The sequence below is a fragment of the Dermacentor variabilis genome, chromosome 2 (genome assembly GCF_050947875.1).
Source record: "Dermacentor variabilis isolate Ectoservices chromosome 2, ASM5094787v1, whole genome shotgun sequence".
In the NCBI taxonomy this organism is placed as follows: domain Eukaryota; kingdom Metazoa; phylum Arthropoda; class Arachnida; order Ixodida; family Ixodidae; genus Dermacentor; species Dermacentor variabilis.
The window spans coordinates 57765518-57785697 of record NC_134569.1 but is presented as its reverse complement, the minus strand read 5'-3'; the positions used below and the strand labels follow the sequence as shown (position 1 = coordinate 57785697).

The following is a 20180-nucleotide window of genomic DNA, read 5'->3' as shown; positions in this document are numbered from 1 at the left end:
ATGGTCCACTGGTTATCTGCCCAATACATTACATGGCCTGCCTAGATCCATTTTATTTCTCTTAATGTCAACTATGGGGTGAAGAGGAAGACGAGGAAGGCGCTCTTGTGTCGGCTGTGCTCGCGATCAGCGTTCGCCTACTGCCAGTGCGACTAGACTGTGCCTAGTGCCTTATAATAAATAATCTTATTACATTTGGTGGAAGGTGCTGCACTCCTCGACCTCACCCTGGAGCTTCGCAGCCGAACTTTAACATCTGCTCCAGCCGCTACTATGAACGACGCTCCCAACAATCCGCTTGGCGCATCTGCCGCTCCTGTCATGTGCGGCGCCGTGCAACGGCAGCGGGACCCTCCTGTTTTTAGCGGATCAGGTGAGACTGACGTAGAAGATTGGCTCTCTACCTACGAGCGCGTCAGTGAACACAACAAGTGGGATGACCCGACGAAGCTCCGTAGCGTCATCTTCTGTCTTGCTGACGTTGCGAACCTCTGGTTCCACAAACACGAACGGGAACTGCAAACCTGGTCCGCTTTCAAAACTGCATTCGCGGAAGTCTTCGGTCGCCCAGCCTTGCAAAAACTCCGTGCTGAACAGCGCCTCCGCCAGCGCGCTCAACAGCCCGGCGAGATTTATACTAGTTACATAGAGGATGTCGTTGATATTTGCGCCCGTGTCGATTCCACCATGACTGAAGAGGACAAGGTGAAGCACATCCTCAAGGGCATCGAGGACGACGCATTTCAAATGCTCCTGGCGCGGAACCCTACTTCTGTCGCAGCTGTTGTCACTCTTTGCCAGAGCTTCGATGAGCTGTGTCGACAAAGGGTCCTTGCGCGCAGCGCTCTCGCACCTGGCGACTCTCTCGCAGGGCTTCACGCTTCGCTCAAACACCATGCCAGCAGCATCGCTCTCTGTTGAGATTAAGGATTTCATTCGTGAGGAGGTGGCGCGCCAATTGACTATGCTGCCTCTCAACGATGGACCTCCCCAGCCTGACACATATCTCTGGCTGCTCCCATTAGGTGGGCCATTCGCGAGGAACTTGCTGGGTCTTTACCTTTCGCCCAACCCTGCCCTCCCGTGGCTGCACCTCTGTCCTATGCAGAAGTCGCCGCGCGACATGCGCCGCCGACGTTCTCGTTTCCGGCGCCAATGCGACTTCAAGCTGCACCTCCTCCCGCGTCGCCTCCCATTCCATCTCAACGCCCAGTTCAAACCCCTTGGCGCACACGCGACAACCGACCCATATGCTTCGCTTGCGGTGTCGCCGGCCACGTTGCGCGCTTCTGCCATCGTCGCATGCCACCTGCTAACGCTACTGTCGCACCGCCTGGATATGCCTATTCCCACGATACTACCGGGCATGCGATGCTTCCCGACCACGAGTTTTCGCCGCCTCCTCGACGCCCTGTCGGCACCCATCGTTCGCCATCACCACGTCGTCGCTCACTTTCCCCCTTACGTCGCCGCCAGTCACCTAGCGAGGGAAACTAGTTGCTGCAGTTCCGCAGGCACGAACTGCAAGCTTGGCGACTTCTACAAGGCCTGCACAGTCGTCACGCAATTTATTGGACGTTTTGGTCGAAGGAACCGCCGCAATTGCGCTTATTGATACTGGGGCTGCAGTTTCTGTTATCGATGAAAAGCTTTGTTGCAGCCTCCATAAGGTCACAACGCCGTTAGCTGGTATGCTTCTAAGCACCGTGACTGCGCAGCATATAGCCCCGCTTGCTCAATGTACTGCAAGGGTGGTCATCGACGGCATTGTCTATGTTGTTGAATTTCTCGTGTTGTCATCATGTTCACATGACATTATTCTCGGCTGGGACTTCTTGTCTCACCATCGTGCCATCATCGACTGTGCCCGGGCCGAAGTGGCGCTCTTCCCGCTTGCCGATGCCCCGCTGCCTGACCCCTCTGAACAAAAAGCCTCCAAGCTCACTATTGTGTCCGATACGGACATACCACCCAACATGTGTGTGCTTGTGCCCGTCTCTTGCTCTACCGCGCCAGACGCTACAGTACTTTTTACACCGTCGCCGATTTTTCTACGTCGCAAGGCCCTACCTCTCCCATTTGCCGTCCTCACCACTGTGTCCGGATTATCCTCAATGCTTGTGTGTAACCCGTCTCACTACCATGTGACGTTACTGCGCGGCGAATCACTCGGTCGTGTTCAGCCCCTTGACCCGCTTCGCATTTTCGATGTTTCCGACGACACGGCCTGTTATGAACTCGACGCCCTCACTTCTCCCGTGCCGTGCACATCATCATCATCATTGTCGTCGTCAGACGTTCTTGAATCTGTCGTAGACGCCGATCTGCCGCCTCCATATCGCCAGCAAGTCCTCGCGCTTCTTCAGAATTTTCGCTCGTCGTTTGACTGTGAGCAACTATCTCTGGAGCGTACGGAAACCGTCACTCACAGCGTACACACTGGTTCCCATCCTCCTTTATGCCAGCGACCATACCGCGTGTCGGCAGCCGAGCGACAGATCATTAACGAGCAGGTCGACGACATGCTGCACCGTGGCGTCATTCGCCCTTCCCACAGTCCTTGGGCGTCTCCTGTAGTATTAGTACGCAAGAAGGACAGGTCAATACGCTTCTGTGTGGATTACCGTCGACTCAATAAGATCACTCGTAAAGATGTCTATCCGCTGCCTCGGATAGATGACGCCCTTGACTCCTTGCAAGGCGCGGAGTACTTCTCATCTTTGGATCTTCGCTCCGGCTATTGGCAAGTGCCGATGGCAGATGATGACTGTGAGAAGACAGCTTTCATCACGCCCGATGGCTTGTACGAATTTACCGTAATGCCATTCGGGCTCTGCAACGCGCCCGCTACTTTCGAACGTATGATGGACACCATCCTTTGCAACTACAAGTGGAAAACATGTCTGTGCTACCTTGATGATGTGGTGTTTTCGCCAGATTTCCCGACGCACCTCGTTCGCTTTCGTGAGATACTGACCTGCCTTACCTCTGCTGGCCTCCAACTTAACATCAAAAAGTGCCGTTTTGCTGCTCGCAAGTTAACAATATTGGGTCACGTTGTATCGAAGGACGGTGTACTTCCTGACCCAGCCAAGCTTCGCGCGGTCGCAGAGTTTCCGACGCCCACTACTCTTAAGGCGCTCCGCAGCTTTATAGGGCTCTGCTCTTACTTTCGGCGTTTTGTGCGCAATTTTGCGACTATCATCGCACCACTGACCAATTTGCTTACCGCTACCAACGGCATCTCCGCGTGGTCAACTTCCTGTGACGAAGCCTTCCAGCAACTACGTCGCCTACTTATTTCGCCACCGATTCTTCGACACTACGATCCCACAGCGCCTACAGAGGTACATACGGACGCCAGCGGTATCGGACTTGGTGCAGTCCTCGCACAACGGAAAGACGGCTATGACCAGTACGTCGTCGCATATGCGAGTCGCACTTTAAAGAAGGCAGAAGCCAACTACTCAGTTACAGAAAAGGAGTGCTTGGCCATTATTTGGGCGCTCGTCAAATTTCGTCCATACCTATATGGTCGCCCTTTGGACATTGTCACCGACCACCATTCACTTTGCTGGCTGTCCTCGTTGAAGGATCCGTCAGGTCGCCTAGGCCGATGGGCACTCCGCTTACAAGAATATGATATCCGCGTTGTCTACCGATCGGGCAGAAAGCACTCTGACGCCGATGCGCTTTCCCGATCACCGCTACCTTATGATGTGGCTTCAGTGTCTCCGCTCTTCGCATCCATGTCAGCCTTCAACGTCGCTGATATGCCGGACGAGCAGCGTAAGGATCCCCTGCTTTCAACTATGCTGAATTTCCTCCACGACCCATCCGCCACACCCTCTTCTCGTACACTTCGTCGCCAAGCTGCTCACTTTACTGTCCGCGACAACGTTCTTTACCGCAGAAATAATTTGCCTGATGGCCGCAAATGGCTCCTGGTGATACCACGACACATGCGTTCTGACATATGCGCTTATTTTCATGCTGCTCCTCATAATGGTCACGCCGGTGTTCTGAAAATGTATACTCGGCTAAGGCAGCGTTTCTACTGGCACGGCATGTATCACTTCGTGCGCCAGTACGTACGCGCTTGCACGGCGTGCCAACGGCGTAAAATTCCACGGCGCCCTCCTGGTGAGCTACAGCCGCTGCCCTGCCCGACTAGGCCCTTCGATCGCGTCGGCATAGACCTATATGGGCCACTTCCCTGCAGCTCCTCGGGTAACCGATGGATAATTGTAGGTGTCGACCACTTGACGCGCTACGCCGAGACTGCCGCACTCCCGGCGGCCTCTGCGCGCGAAGTTGCGTTCTTCATCTTGCGGAACTTCGTTCTTCGACATGGCGCACCACTCGAACTGCTCAGCGACAGGGGACGTGTCTTCTTGTCCGAAGTCATCCAAGCCCTTCTCGCTGCATGCAGCATCGTTCACCGCAAGTCTACAGCCTACCACCCGCAAACGAACGGCTTGACAGAGAGGTTCAACCGCACACTCGGTGACATGTTGACTATGTACGTCGCCTCGGATCAAAGTAACTGGGACACTGTTTTGCCATTCGTCACGTATGCCTATAATACGGCCACACAAGCTACCACTGGCTTTTCGCCTTTTTTTCTGCTGTATGGACGAGAGCCCTCGTGTACTATGGACACAATGCTCCCATACCGACCCGACGCTTCCGAATTCACGCCTGTGTCTGAAGCCGCCAAATACGCCGAGGACTGTAGGCAGCTCGCGCGAACCCTTACGACCGCTGGTCAAGGTTATCAAAAGCTGCTGCGGGACAGTGGCGCGCTTACACCAGTTTTCCCGACTGGTTCCCTTGTTTGGTTGTGGGTCCCGCCTCACAGCCCTGGCCTTTCGACCAAACTCCTTGCACGCTATGATGGCCCCTACCGCGTCATAGACCGTACCTCCGCTGTCACCTACGTTGTAGAACCTGTGACACCTTCACCCGACCATAGGCATCGCGGGCGTGACACGGTTCATGTCAACCGACTTAAGCCGTACTATGATCCCCTCATCCTACCTAAGCCGTAAGTCGCCAGGATGGCTCCTCTTCTCCCCCGGGGGCCATTGTGGTGAAGAGGAAGACGAGGAAGGCGCTCTTGTGTCGGCTGTGCGCGCGATCAGCGTTCGCCTACTGCCAGTGCGACTAGACTGTGCCTAGTGCCTTATAATAAATAATCTTATTACAACTAGAATATCAGCCATCCCCCTTTGATCTGAGTCAAATCACTCTCTTCTTGTCTCTTAAGGTTATGCCTAACATTTTTCGTTTTATCATTCTTTTCATGGTCCTTAATTGGTTCTTGAGCTTCTTCATTAACCTCCAAGTTTTTGCCCCATGTGTTAGCACCAGTAGAATCCAATGATTGTACAGTTTTCAACGACAGTAGTAACCTTGCAGTTGGGACTTGGTAATGCCTGCTGTATGCATTCCAACCCATTTTTATTCTTCTGTTAATTACTTTCTCATGATCAGAGTCCCCTCTGAGTAACTGACTTAAACGTATTCCTGCACAGACTCTGAAGCCTGACTGCTGATCATGAAGTAGTGTTCCCTTCTGCATTTTAATCTTCAACCCTACTCTTACACTTTCTAGCTTAAGGTCTTCAATCATTTGCTGTAATTCATTGCCGGGATTGCTGAACTGGACAATGTCATCTGCAAACCGAAGGTTGTAGAGATATTCGCCGTTAATCCTCATCCTAAGCTTTCCCAGTATAATAGCTTGAATACTTCTAAGCTTGCAGTGAATAACATTGGAGGGATTTTGTCTCTTTTCCTGACCCTTTTCTTGATAGGTGATTTTCTGCTTTCCTTGTGGAGAACAAAGGTAGCTGTGGAATTTTTGTAGATTTTTCCAAAAATATTTACATGTGCCTGCTGTTCTCCTTGATTATGCAATGTCTCCATGACTGCTGGTATCTCTACCATGACCTACCAAACTCAAGACCTGTACAAATGTTCCTTGCCCAGCACACCTGGTCTAGCTCAATAGTTTTGCCGCTAGGGACAGAAGGTGCAGGCGGAGTGGTGCTGCTTATAAGCTGTTCGCTGTTGTCTGCTTCCACGATCTGTTCCAATGCAGTGTGCTGCCATTATGGGGGTCACAAAGTGCTTGTCTTGGTGGTGAATGAATAACTTCACAAATATAAAAAGGAAAAATTTTTAAATGTTTTGCAAGTTAGACGAGGAGGAAGGGTGCAAGAAAAGTGAACAATGAGCATAGGTGGGAGCCGCAATGCTAGAAGGCATAAATTTCCCCTTCCTAGCCTCCGTCAGAGACTGAAAAAAATTGCTTTAAAAGATTCATAGGATAAACTAGCTTTTTTTGAGTTGATTACAGATAGCCTAATGTCAGAGATGACCATAGGATTTACTGCTGTGTCCCATAATGAAAGGCAGAGGATCTAGTAAAAGTATTCACAAGTAATTCCTGCACCCGATGTGTGCAAGAAATTGGTTGAGTTTCCTTGAAGGAAAGGTGAGCATAGCTTTATTTTAAATATTGTTTGATGTCTGGATGAGTAGAAAGCTTGCAAAAGCAATCCCAGTGCTGTAAAACGTGCTGCAAGGCCTTGTTTCACGGAACGCTTTTCAAACTGCAAAGCTAGCTTTTCTGCAGGGTACGGCGGCAGCATAATGGTGCTGCGAAAAATATGCACATAGTGAAGCTGTATCGGTAATTCTCTTTGAACTCGCGACACATTCACGGGCAACTTTTGAGAGTTAAAATGAGTGGTAATCATTCTGTTGTCAGACGTTTCCAGATCCTAAAAAGCACAGAAGCGAGCTTTACAATGTATACAACTGTTGTAAACTTTACGAACTCTATAACAATGTGCAAGATCTGTGCGGCTTGCTACTGCGTGAAAAAGGCAATAGGAGCGGCTATTTGACGCTATTTTAGAGAGCAATGGACTACACGCACCACCATTTTTCAGGTTCAGGCAGTCAACTTTTAGAGCCAAGTTACCAATCAAAACCCTGTGACATCGCTATCACTGTGCTCACAAAAATCAACTATGCAAGCAGTTTGTCACTACAGAACAGCTGTCATTCCAATTACAACACTGTCCTAGTCAACCGTAAAGTAGCAGACGAACAGGTCATAAAAGCGACACCAACAGCTGACAGTTGAACGACAGTGGTTGCAGGCGACTCCCATAGAAGTTGGTTATCTGCGCAGGTCTGGAGTTCCAGTAGGTCGTGATCTCTACTGGCTCAAATGCCTTTTCATTATCTATGAAAGCCATATAGAGAGGTTGATTGTACTCCGCAGATTTCTCAGTTACCCGAGTAATCTAGCATACGACATGCCAAGACATGGTCGTTACGGCTATTGCAACCAGTTGGAATTCTTTAGAAACTTATGCGATAAGCATGTTGGTAGTTCTGGTCGTGCTTAGAATGGCTTAGAATGGTTCCGTAATATACAACGTTCGCGAGGAGATGTTCCCCACCCTTACATGCGGGCGGCTTACTTGACTTGTGGTGAGGGACCTCTGGGAGACCAGAGGAAGTAGTCGTCGAGGCGTGGCCCTTGTGATGTCGGCGCGCCTCCTTGGGACCTTTAACGGGGCAGCGGCGCTCGCACTCGCCGCCGTCCTCATCGCCGCCTCTGCAGGCGTGGTCGGCGTCGCATTCGCGGCCATCCCCGGTGCACCTACCGCGCGAGGGACAGGACCGGCCGTCGTCGCACTGGTCGCCCTCGTGGCAACGCCGGCCCGCGACAGTAGGCTGTGCGTTGGGGCTCTTCTGCTTGTTGGCCTCATCGTGGAGCATCTCTAAGCCTGTGCTATGCGACGCTTCTAAGTCCCCGTCCTCGGAAGGCTGCCTTGTCCCGGGTTTCTGCGGCCGCTTGCCGTGCTGGTTTCGCAGGTGTTTCTGGTGCCTCAGCTTATGTTCCTTCCGCCCGCTCCGCCGACGCTTCTGGTGCGGCGGAAGAGCAGGATTTTGCGGCGGATAGCCGGGATTCTGCGGCGGATAGCCGGGATGCGGGGGACCGACGGGCGGTGCTGCTGGCGCAGCCGCCGCGCACGGCGTGTTCGGCGTGCATGCCGTAATGGTGTTGGGGCAGTACGGCGTTGCAGGACACATCGTCGGGCTCGGGCACTGCACGCACGGGTCACGCTATCATTGATGGAAAGCAGGGCAAAAGCAAACGGCAAACTAGGCTGCGCTGCTTTTTTGAAGTGGTCACAGCGATTTCTAGTCAACCAACTATCGGGGACGAAGGATCCCTTTTAAACACAAAATCACCAATTGCGATTAAAAATTGCATGAATAACCTCTCAACATTCTCAGAGCCTGTTTGCTAACGAACTTTCCAAGAATAAATGGCTCCTATATGGAATGAAGATTTGCAAGAACACTTCATAAATGGTCGCCGAAAAATGATCACGAGGTCTCGGAAAAAATGGTGTTGGGCGATTTGAGTAACGCAAACACATGTAAAAGAGCCCGTTGCAAGGAGAACATGACTGGTTGTAGTATAGACGATAAAAAAAAAAGTCAGTTCCACCAAGTGAACCCGTATTTCGAGTGAGCGTACTTTCATTTCTTCCGTCATGGTTTATCTAATTATTCTCTTATTGTTTATTGTTGGGCTGCTGAGCACGAGGTCGCGGAATCGAATCCCGGTCACGGCGGCCGCATTTCGATGGAGGCCAAATTCGACAATACCCGTGTACTTAGACTTAGGTACACGTTAAAGAGCCCCAGGTGTTGGTCCAAATTTCCGGAGTCCTCCGGCGTGCCTCATAATCAGATGGTGGTTTTGGCACGTAAAACCCCAGAGTTCTTTATGAATGAAGGATTCAACCTGTTGTACAGTCACCTCGTAGATAATGAGAACGAGAAAAATAATGTGTTCTAAATAAAAAACACAAGAATGTCGCGCCCTCAACCATTCATTTTGGAATGCACAAGGCTTCGAACGAGCCTTCTATCGCATTTCATCAGCCGTTCAGGTTTGAGACAAGCCCGAAAGGAGAAAACAATTTAAAATAAGAAGTTGTTGAGATATAGCTTCGAAATTTTTATAACATCACAGAAACATTACCGCTACCTCTGCCGACGCGACTGAAGTAGCCGCACTTCTCTATAGTGAGTGAGTGAGTGAAACAACTTTATTTGGTCCACTATAGACGTAAGCGAACTCCACGTCACCTGGCTAGGCCCACTCGGGGACCATCAGGTGAAACCTGACGGCCCTCTCGCGAGCCCTCTGGACTGCCAGGATTTGAGAGGTCTGATCCTGGGCCCTAATTAGCTTCATCATTTCCTCTTGAGTGAAAGGGGGGCCCGGCAGAGGCGCAGCCCCACAGGACATATTCGAATTCCGCATAATCACCACACAGAGGGCAGTCCAGGCTTGGGAACAGTTCGGGGTACATTGTGTGCAGCGCCGCGGGGCTCGGGTAAGTGCTTGTTTGCAGAAGTCTGAGAGTGACTGCCTGGGCCCTGCACAGCGAGGAGTGCGGCGAAGGTAGGAGTCTTCTTGACAGATAATTATATTTGCAGATTTCGTTGTACGAGCAGAGAGGCTCGGGTCGCCCAGGAGAGGACGCGTTGCCCAGCGCACGGTCAGTCAAACCTCGTGCAGCCGAGTGCGCCTCCTTGTTGGGGTTGATCGAGGCACCCTCAATGGTTCCAAGGTGCGCAGGGAACCACGCCAAAGAGTGATGTTTCATGTCTTTGGCACTTTGGATGATACGTAGGGCCTGGGGAGCCACCATTCCCATCTGAAAGGCCCTGACAGCGGCCTTGGAATCCGAATAAATCGTGTCATGTACACTGTCCGTCAATGCAAGAGCAATAGCAACCTGCCCTGCAACGCTGGAATTAGAAGTGCGGACGTTAGCGCAGCTAAGGATTTTAGAATCACAATCGATGACCACTGAGGAGAAGGCCTCTTCTTGAACGTACGAAGCAGCGTCTACGAAGCATGTTCGTTCCTTGTTCAAGCGGGCACTGGCGAGCAGAGCTTTACCCCTGGCTCGCCTTCGTCATTCGTTGTAGGTGGGATGCATATTTCGTGGCATCCGGTATATGTAAATCTTGGACCTTACGTCGCTGGGCAGCTTCACAGCGTCGAGACTGACGACCGTGAAGTTAAGTCCCAGCTTGCCAAGTATGGCTCGGCCCGCTGGGGTACCGGAGAGTCTGACAAACTGGGAAAATTCTTGGGCTTCAACGATTTCTTCGAACGTGTTGTGAATTCCCAAATTGAGGAGGTCTTTTGTGTGCGTTCGAATGGGAAGGCCGAGGGCAAGCTTGAAGACTCTTCTGATTAGGGCATTGATCTTATTGCGCTCCGATACGAGCCAGTTGTGCATAGCCCCTGAATAAGCGAGGTGGCATAGCACTAAGGCGTGGATAATCCGGATCAGATTGTCTTCCTTGATTCCGCGGTACCTGTTGGCGATTCTTCGGATCAGGCCGAGGGCGCTTTCGGTCTTGGAACAAATGCGTTTGAGGGCGGCTCCATTGGCCCCGTTCGACTCGATAAACATTCCTAGAACCCTGATAGTGTCTACCCGCGGTACTGGGGAGCCCTTACCAGTGAATACCGCCCGCGCGTCCGGTATTCCGGCAAGCGCGGGCGGTTTGCCGGTTTAGCGGGGGCGTAAACGTGAGCGGCCAGATTGGTGGTGCCGGCTGGTGGCGCAAAGCTCAACCACACAAAGCTAATTATACTATATTCTGCTTAGCTGCTTGTGTAAATTTTCGACAGTGCGTAATCGTGTTCACAATTACGCCGCTGCCAAAAATTTGCACCACTAGCGAAGCAGGATACAGTGGGTTACTGCAGTTTTAGTACTACGTTTGTCTCGTTGAACTCTATGCTACCAGGCGGCTGCACTGCTCTGGCCGCTCACGTTTACGCCCCCGCAAATCCGGCACCGTTTACCGGAATAACGGACAGGCTAAAAGTCTCTAATAATGTAATGTGGCTCTCTGTTGCTGGCTTCCAGGACCGGTGTGAACCGCCTCTGGGCCTCTTGTAAAGCAAGAGCTCGGATTTAGCGGGCGAGCACCTTAGCCCGGTGGGGATAAGATACTGCTGCGTCACATCGTTGGCCTCTTGCAAAGCACCCTCGACCTGCCCTTCACATCCACTGGAGCACCAGATGGTGATGTCATCCGCGTAGATCGTGTGGTTAATGTTCGGGATTTTGTTCAAGGCTCTCGACAGGTTGATCAGGGAGATGTTGAACAGCGTCGGGGAGATCACCGCTCCCTGAGGTGTTCCCTTTGGCCCAAGCTGGATTTCGTGGGTCAAAAACTCGGCAATCTTAAGTCTAGTGGACCTCGAGGAAAGGAAGGAGTGCACGAAATTGTACGCCCGTTTGCCGACGTTACACTCTGTCAGGCTCTTGAGAATAAAGGCGTGCGATGTTGTCAAAAGCTTTTTCCAGATCCAAGCCGAGAATTGCCTTAGTGTCGGCGGAGGTAGAGTCAATGATCTGGTGCTTGATCAGTCTCATGGCATCCTGAGTCGAAAGCCCCGACCGAAAGCCAATCATGTTTTGTGTATAGCATTCGTTAGACTCGAGATGGTCAGTGAGGCGGTTAAGCATGGCGTGCTCGGCCATCTTCCAACACACGACGTCAGGGAGATGGGCCTTAGATTGTCGATGCTCGGCGCCTTACCTGGCTTCGGTATGAGTACTGTGTAGGCTGCTTTCCAGCTCTTGGGAATGAGGCCGCTGCACCAGATATCATTCATCTTGTGCGTAAGAAACTCGATTGAGGCGTCGTCGAGATGCTTGAGCATTTTGTTGGTGATCCCGTCGGGCCCAGGGGCAGATCTGCCGTTGAGGGATGCGAGAACTCGCTTGACCTCAGCCACGGTAAAATCCTCGTCCATAGATGGCACGTCACGCCCTTCGTACTCGGGAAACTGGGGGGGGGGTGCACCGGATCGTCCGTGGCCGCCAGGTACTTGTCTATGAGGTGCTCCGTGACTGCCTCATCTGGAGTCGAGTCGGTGGCCAAATGGACAGCTTTCGCCAAAGCTCTCTTCTGATTGGACTTGGTGTTGCCATCGTGCAGTAGGTGCCTAAAGAGACCCCAGCTTTTACCGTTCTTGAGTTGGCCTTCCACCGAGTCGCACAGCTCGTCCCATTGCTGCTTGCATAGCACCTTGCAAGGAGCCTCTATCATCTTGTTTATATCGAAAATTTTCTTGCGTAGTCTTCTGTTATGGCGCTGAGTCTTCCATCTCGCGAGCAGTGCCTGCTTGGCTTCCAATAGATGCGCCAGCCTACTGTCCATCCTATCCACCTCCAGATCGGTTGTCACCTCCTTGGTGGCTCTAGCCGCATCCTTCTTTATCTCATCGCACCAAGAGTCTAGGTCCATATCATCGTTAAGGACGCGCTCGGAGCGGTTGGCTCGGAACAAGTCCCAGTCAGTGAACCTAAAGGTCCTCGTTTTGTTACGGGCAGCCTTGATCACCGCTTCGATGATGCAATGATCGCTGCCGAGGTCCATGGCTGTGTTGGTCCACTTGACGTTTTCCAGGTTCTTGACAAAGGTAAGATCCGGAGTCGTATCTCGGCACACCGAGTTCCCTCTCCTGGTTGGAAAGTCTTTATCGGTTATCAGCGTAAGATCTTCCTCCGTTGCCGCGTCCCATATGTCTCTACCCTTCTTCGTATTGGTACAATAGCCCCACGCCTGATGCTGCGCATTAAAATCCCCCATCACGACTAGAGGTTGACAGCCGGCGAAATGCACGGCCTTCTTGAGAATACCACCAGGCCTGGCTCTGTGAACGCTGGGTCTGCAGTAAACATTCAGTATGAAGATACTGTTTCTTCTTAAGCGCTGCGTAGGGGGGTCGACAAGGAGTTCGGCCATGACGTGCTCGATCCCATTGTCTGCGGGACCAAGGTCTCGCTGAAGGCACGTGAACTTTTTACTGACCAGGATAGCGACCCCCCTTCTTCCTTCATTGGAAGCCACCGTAAGGAAACCGGGGAGCTTGATAGGTGATGATGTGATCGTTTCTTGCAAGGCGATTACTTGGGGTTTGTCCTTTACGCTTTTTAGGTATTGTCGCAGGGTCGCCCGCTTGCTGACGAACCCTGCGCAATTCCACTGCCACATTGTTATGATGTTAGTTCCGTTATCCATGTTTGGGCTTGGGAATGGATTGCGAAAGTGCCGCATTCATAATGGCACGTACCCTCCGTCGGTGAGGCAATGACGCTGTGCAGCTTTGGGACTTGTACTGTAGATGTGCTTGGCAAAGATCCGTGGCTGATCCCCTCCAGCCTAAGTATTCTAGCGCTGAGGGCGACCAGGCCCAGCTGAGGGTGCGCGATCATTTCTTGTACGTGAGAGAGACCTGTCTGTATGTTGGAGATGGCGTTCTTGAGATCAGACAGGAGTTCTACCATCTCGTCTCCCCTTGAGTCATCCAGGGCACGCCGCTTCACTGCAACCGTCTTGGGAGGGGCCTCCACTGTGTCCATGGCCGAAGAGCGTGCGGCAGGCTGAGAAGCTGGCTGTGTGAGCGCCAATCTTCGTATTTCCGCCATCTCGGCGGCTAGCCGGCTGATTTCCTGCTTGAACAGAGCGTTTTCCTTCCTAAGACTGTCATTGGCACGCCTAAGTTCTTCGAGCTGATTCGTGAGACGCAGGTCGTGCGAGTCTTGAGAGTTGGACGCCTGCGTTTGGTTGCCACGGGCTCTATCGGCCCACGTTAGAGAGGACTTGCCTTTACCGCCGTTGGGGGTCTTAGAACGTGAGGTGTTGGATGAGTCGCTCCCAGTACGGGACTTGGAGCAGCTTCTGGAGCTGGAGCGCGCTGGAGAAGGCGATGTGAGTCGCGATCTCGAGGTAGAGCGACTTCTGGAGCCCCGTCGGCTTGTAGAGCGGCTTCTCGAGCGCAAGCGTCTTCTGCCCCTAAGGTTGGTGCTGGATGAGGCTTGCGGATCGTAGGATCGAATGATCGACGGCTTGGGGAGCTGCTCTTGCTGCCTGGCACGCTCGAAGCGTCGTCGGCGAACGATGTACGGCGTCTTGAATCTATGCGCACACTCTTTACCGGCTGTAAGGTGCGGACCGCCGCAGATCTTGCATTTTGGGGTGCATTGATGCTGCTCATCAGGATTTGGCAGGCTGCATCCCCGACAGATGACGTCGCTGGGTGTTGGACATACATCGGCGCGATGCCCGAGTCTTCCGCAGGCGTGGCATACGTCCACTTGCTTTCGATATAGGGAACATTTCATCAGGAGCGTTCCGTACCTGACGAAATTCGGTACCCGCTGCCCGTCAAAGGCGATGATGATGGTCCCAGACTGAGCGATTCTCTTGGCTGCTAGTGCAAGAGGGTTGTTCTGGTTAACAATCTTGCCATCCACCGTTGCTGAGTCGTCTTGTAACGGTATGCCACGTATGACCCCCTTGCATGTGGAGTGCGGGGCTGTTTCGTACGCGCAGAGTTCGTGGATCTTTCCTGGGATTTGGATTTGCTTGATGCGGGCATATCGATCGGCATTCTCCCGTCTGGGAGTGCTGGCCACCATGATGTTTTGCTGTAAGTTCGGGCACAGAGTGTCTTGTGTGAGCTCGTGCTGGCTGATGCCCGAGGCTGCAAGTATTGCGTCAGCCACCGTGGCCGCTCCAATTTTGGAAATATTCAGCCCACCTCTTGGTCTAATAACGATCTTCGTGTCTTCTTTGGGAAGAACAGGCATTTGGCTTGCCCTAATAATCTTGGTCTTCAGCGCTGCGCCGCTAGACTTGTAGCTATGGGGAGCCAAAGGCGTTGCCATGACGTTCGGGTTAGCTTCCCGCGATTTGGCGCCAGCTCTTCTAGCACCTGCGGTTTGCCATCCCTGCTCTTGAGTGACTTCCACCGGGAGAATATTTTCTCCCTCTACTTGATATTCCATGATGGTAGCGGACGAGTGGCACTGAGCCGCCCCGGAGGCCAAGGCGTGGTCTCCGAAGTGCTTGTTAGACGCCGCCAACGGATGCACGGGAATGTCCGTAAAATGGTGAAAAGTCACTCACTGTGGCAAAAAAGGGTATCCACGTGGTCCTTACAACTTCACGGAAAAGGTGTGCGCAAATGAACATTGGCTCGCGACGATTAAATACAAGAAAAGCTGGGAAAATGCGGGAACTGAAGAACGCGTCCTGACTCGCCGCCTTCTTCTTCTTCCCACTTTTCTATAGTGCAATTCAAATCGCCGCCACAAGCGAAGTTGTGTGACGCTGTATATGTCATCACCGCCCTGGCGGCAATACACTCCGACGTACACACGCGCGCGCGCGCGCTCGTCATGGCGACGTTACGTTGGCGAAAACACGACCTCCTACAGTCCGGCGGCATCTGGTGCCGACGCGGCCGGCGGCATTCAGCGCGCTCGGACCTCGTCCGGCGCCGAATGCAACAGACTGCATTTCGCGCCGACCGCGCCGAGCAAGTTGGCGCCTAGCGCCCTCTCTCGTCGAGGTAGAGACTCGCTACTCGGCAGGCTGAGCCAGAACGAGATGGCCTCTTCGCAAGAAAGCGTGCCCGACCCATACGGCTCCGAAATCGAAAGGTTTCTGGAGGCCTTCCAGCAACATGCTTGTGTCTACGACACCAAAAGAATGGACTACTGGGATGCGGAGCGGGAAAACAACGCGTGGGAGCAGATACGCATGTACTCCGGCCTTTCAACACGAGCGTCAGTGCTACTACGCACGTGTGTGTATACGTCTCCGGACATGCTATGCACTCAGCGCCTGTTTGTCTTGTTTTCCCTGTTTCAGTCGAAGAGTGCCTGAAACTATGGAAGCGGCTGAGGGACCGCTATACTCTTGAACTGAAAGCTATTGAAGCGACGAAAAGGAGTGGCAGCGACTACGTGTCTGTGTTATGTAGAGAGAGAGAGACCTGTTAAAGCGGGAGACACACGGTCCGATTCGGTGTCCGATCCGGCGTCCGACGAGCCGGAACGGCAGCCGGAATCGATGTGTTTTGCCGTGCCGAAGCGCCGGATCGGACGTCCGGCGTGCGGCAAACCAGGCAGATTTTCATCGTCCGACGCAACCGGCAACCGCACCGTCGTCTGGCCACAGCCAATGACAGCGCGGCTGGCATGTGACGTTCTCCGACGTTCCCTCCACGGAGGCGGCGCTGGCTGGCCGGTTTTTCGCAGTGTTTTTTTTTTCCTTGCTTGCTGCAGTTTGTTTCCGACAAGAAATAGTTACCAGTTCAGTGAAATTATCTCGAACGTGTGCCTGTTATGCAAAGCAGCGCCTAGTACACTAGCACTAAGCTACTGGCGAGATCGGGAGCCGCGACGCGAGAGCATTTCGCGGGCAGCCATCCCACACCGACCGTCTGAGCGACGCTGCTCGCTTCGCTTGCACGTTTGCCCTTTGCGACGACTGCGTCGAGTAAACCAATTGTATTTAATTACGGGCGACCTAAGTGTACAGTGTTAAATGTTTTGGCAAACATAAGCGCTCTTCGACGAGCTCGTGTTGGATAGTAAGCGCCGTCTGCCTAGCTAGGCCTACCGGCCCTATCGCTGGCTGTTAGCGGAGTCGTCAGTGGACAACGCGCTGTCGTGAAGTGTTCTGTCACTTGCAGGGGCATGATTTTATTGACAGTGTTCGTGTAAAGCGAAGCAGTGTTGTGCAGAGTTGTTTATATTGCGTTTCTCGACGTGGCTATGAAGTCGAGCTGGGGGGCTGGATCTGGGCGGAGCTTACGCGCCGCTCAATCTTTCGGACGCACGCACCGTGTGCCCCGAATCGTCGTATGCCGCATGCAGGAGCATGCGGCGCCGCACGTCGGATCGGACGCTGAATCGTACCGTGTGTCTCGTCTTGCGGAGTTCGTCTTGCGGTTTCGTCTTGGGGTTTCGTCTTGCGGAATGTGTCTGCGTCCGTGCCATCGCCGATCAACAATCCGGTCCGCGGTGGCAATCTCTACCGACAGAGAAAGCGCGCGAAAAGTTTTGTTTCGATGTTCCACGACAGGCGGCACGGAGCGGCGCAGTGTTCTGCGCATGCGCTACTCCAGCTGCGGCAGGTGCGCGGCGTTGTACTGTAGGGGGACGGATTTACGCCTGACGCGGCGTAGCCGACCTGGCGTAACGTAGCGCAACCACCGCGCGCGCGCGCGCGCCGGGTCACGTCGAAGTGTATTGGCGCCTTATACTGCCATCGGTAGGTAAGATTAGTAAACTGGCGCTCGAGAGTCGGCGCTACGGTCTTTTTGCGTAAGAATGCGAAAGCATCCAGTAACCAAGCCAATTTATCACATGGAGGTGGCTTTTTTTTTGCTGTCTACGGTTAGTATGAGCTTCACGAGTCTGCAAAACCAGAGCAGCAGTACGGGATACCGAAACGTGAGAACGCGGGCAGCGCTCGAAGCAAACGATACCTTTTGACCACCGGCATCCTTGCGATGGGTAATTAGCTTTTCTTTTTTTTTTTCTAAGCATCGAGCAGAAGCGTACAAGTAGCATTTTCTTCCATGTTATAAGTCAATGCAAGCATCTTTTTACAGTCCGTTTGACTACCCATGACAAAATTATAATGAGGTGCTGCAACCTTATCGATCTAGTACTAGAACGTTGTAGCAGAGTCTTATAGGCACACCAAAGAGAAAAATGATTTCTTCTGTATCAGCAAATTACCATTATATATAATCAAAAACACCACTCCTACCACGATAAGACACTTGGTAAGCCAGAAAAAGTGCGATAACAAGAGACGAGTGGCGACGCCTCTTCGAAGTTGCCACACCAGCTCGCTGTGACGTCATGAATTTTGACAGCGTCTTCTAGGTCCTAGTTAATTATCTAGCGGTAAAGATAAAGCTGTATATCGTGTTCTAAAGGGGCCTAAGATTGATCATGGTGAGTTTCGCGAACTTTTGCTGAGCCAAAGCAGCGTAAATGAAAAAAAAAAATCTGAAATTCGTGACGTCACAGTGACATACTGGCATTGGCCGAGAAGAAAGGTAATTGACCGAGGGACCCGATTTTTATGAATCATATGAGAAGCGAACAAAGACGCCAATGATAACATATGGGAATTGCTTGTACTTACTAATTGCATTAAAAAATGATGACTTCATGGCAATGAAAGCGGATGAAAAGACAACTTGCCGCAGGTGGGGGACGATGCCACGTCTTCGCATTACGCGTGCGATGCTCTAACCGATTCAGCTACGGCGGCGCCGTTTCCCCATCCAGTTACCGGGGTATTTATGTTTTACCACTACAACTAACCTTGGGAGTGTTAGCCAGCGCGATCACTTGCAAAGCTTGGCGACGGATGTGGAGCATCCTTCCTGCCGCAGGCTTCACGAGTACGTGATCTTTTTCGGTGAAGGCAGCTGGTCAATAAATCCACACATGCTACCTGAAGGCATCAATGTTGCCGGACTCGAAACCGTCGTTATGTAATGAACGAGAAGAAAGTGAATTGACCGCATGATTTCAGAACCGATCGCCGGTCAGCCACTCGTACGAACATAAAGCTTTCCGCCATGGCTTGTGGAAAGCTTGCCGGTCACATCGGTCAACAGCCAATTCTGGCCGTTAGGCATAATCGGTGGTGCTTCGAAAGGTCGGTGGGTTATCGGCGATAGAAGTTGTGGTTTTACGCCGAATGAACTCGTATTCATTCGCCGGGCCCACACGACATACGGAAAGCCGACAAACCGCCTCACAACGAAAGCGAGTGTGCGGGATGGTATGAACGTTGTTCTCCGCCGCCATCACCGTATTTGCGACACCGTCTGGAGGCATCTCATCTCATAGTGCCTCCGGACAAGTTATTCTAGCTCACTTGTAATTTTAACGCGACAGCGTTAAGGAGCTCGTGTCGCAGAAAAGCCGGTGTCGTCGGCGTCCGCGGCGTTGGCCGTGAGCGATAAATCCCGGCAGGCACTTCATGAATAAAAAACAACTTGCAAGGTGGGCTGGGTGGGAATCGAACCAGGGTCTCCGGAGTGTGAGACGGAGACGCTACCACTCAGCCACGAATTCGATGCTTTAAAGCAGTACAAAAGCGCCTCTAGTGAATGCGGTGTTGCCTTAGAAACGAGCCGTAAAAAGTTATACTGCAGTGTATATCGGTAATTATGAACATGTAACTTACAGAAGTCGCAGTTACATGAGTAGCGAAGTGCGTTTCCGCTACATTTCTTCTGCGCTATCCGCACACGCAGAGCCATCTTGCGGCAAACACAGAAGACCCCCTCCTCTCAATGTACGGGGCTGCCCCGACAGGAGGCGCGCATTGGGGCTGTGCGGGGGCTGGTGCGAGGCGCGGCCCGGACTCGCTTTCCCCTGACGACGCTTCGCCTTGCTCCCTCACGGGTTGCAGAATCAAGCGTCCTTCCTTTCTTTAGATCACTGTCTGTCTATCTCTCTACCCGTGCCGATCACGACGTTTGGCTGGCGTGCATCGTTTCCCCCTCCGAGACACCGAGTTCTTTGGTTCATTCCGCTTGCTCAGGCGCACGTTTCGTTGCCGCGCCGAACGCTACGCTGCTCGACGCCTCGTAAGTGATCGCTGAGCCGTAGCCCATTGTCTCACACCCCTTGGCAGGTCAACGGGAACGCTGTCGCGTTCCACTCTTGAAGGCGAAGCTTAAGCGTCCTCCAATCTTTAACGCGATAGCGTTAAGGAGCTCGTGTCGCAGAAAAGCCGGTGTCGTCGGCGTCCGCGGCGTTGGCCGTGAGCGATAAATCACGGCAGGCACTCAAGAGCGGAACGCGACAGCGTTCCCGTCGACCCGCCAAGGGGTGTAAGACAATGGGCTACGGCGCAGTGACTACGCGCCCCGCATCGGACGCGGTGAGCGTCGAGCAACGCAGCGTTCGGCGCGACAACGAAATGTGCGCCTGAGCAAGCGACGCACGCCTTAGCCTTAGAAACAGCTCGTTTCTAAGGCAACACCGCGTTCACTAGAGGCGCTTTTGTACCGCTTTGAAGCATCGAACTCGTGGCTCAGTGGTAACGTCTCCGTCTCACACTCCGGAGACCCTGGTTCGATTCCCACCCAGCCCATCTTGGAAGTTGCTTTTTATTTATGAAGTGCCTGCCGTGATTTATCGCTCACGGCCAACGCCGCGGACGCCGACACCGACGCCGACGACACCGGCTTTTCTGCGACACGAGCT

The 20180-nt window shown here is 52.7% G+C and overlaps 2 protein-coding genes across 5 annotated transcripts in view; one reads left to right on the top strand and one right to left on the bottom strand.

The window, feature by feature from the left end:
* The window catches only part of ssp3 (SCAPER domain-containing protein short spindle 3), a 281587-nt gene that overhangs the window by 177279 nt on the left and 84128 nt on the right, over positions 1–20180 (top strand). The gene's annotated exons all lie outside the window — the stretch shown is intronic.
* The window catches only part of LOC142571929 (uncharacterized), a 55721-nt gene that overhangs the window by 2596 nt on the left and 32945 nt on the right, over positions 1–20180 (bottom strand). The window contains exon 3 of the mRNA XM_075680655.1: positions 7503–8133. Within this exon, the coding sequence (XP_075536770.1) occupies positions 7503–8133 (631 nt within the window). The remainder of the gene's footprint in view (positions 1–7502; positions 8134–20180) is intronic.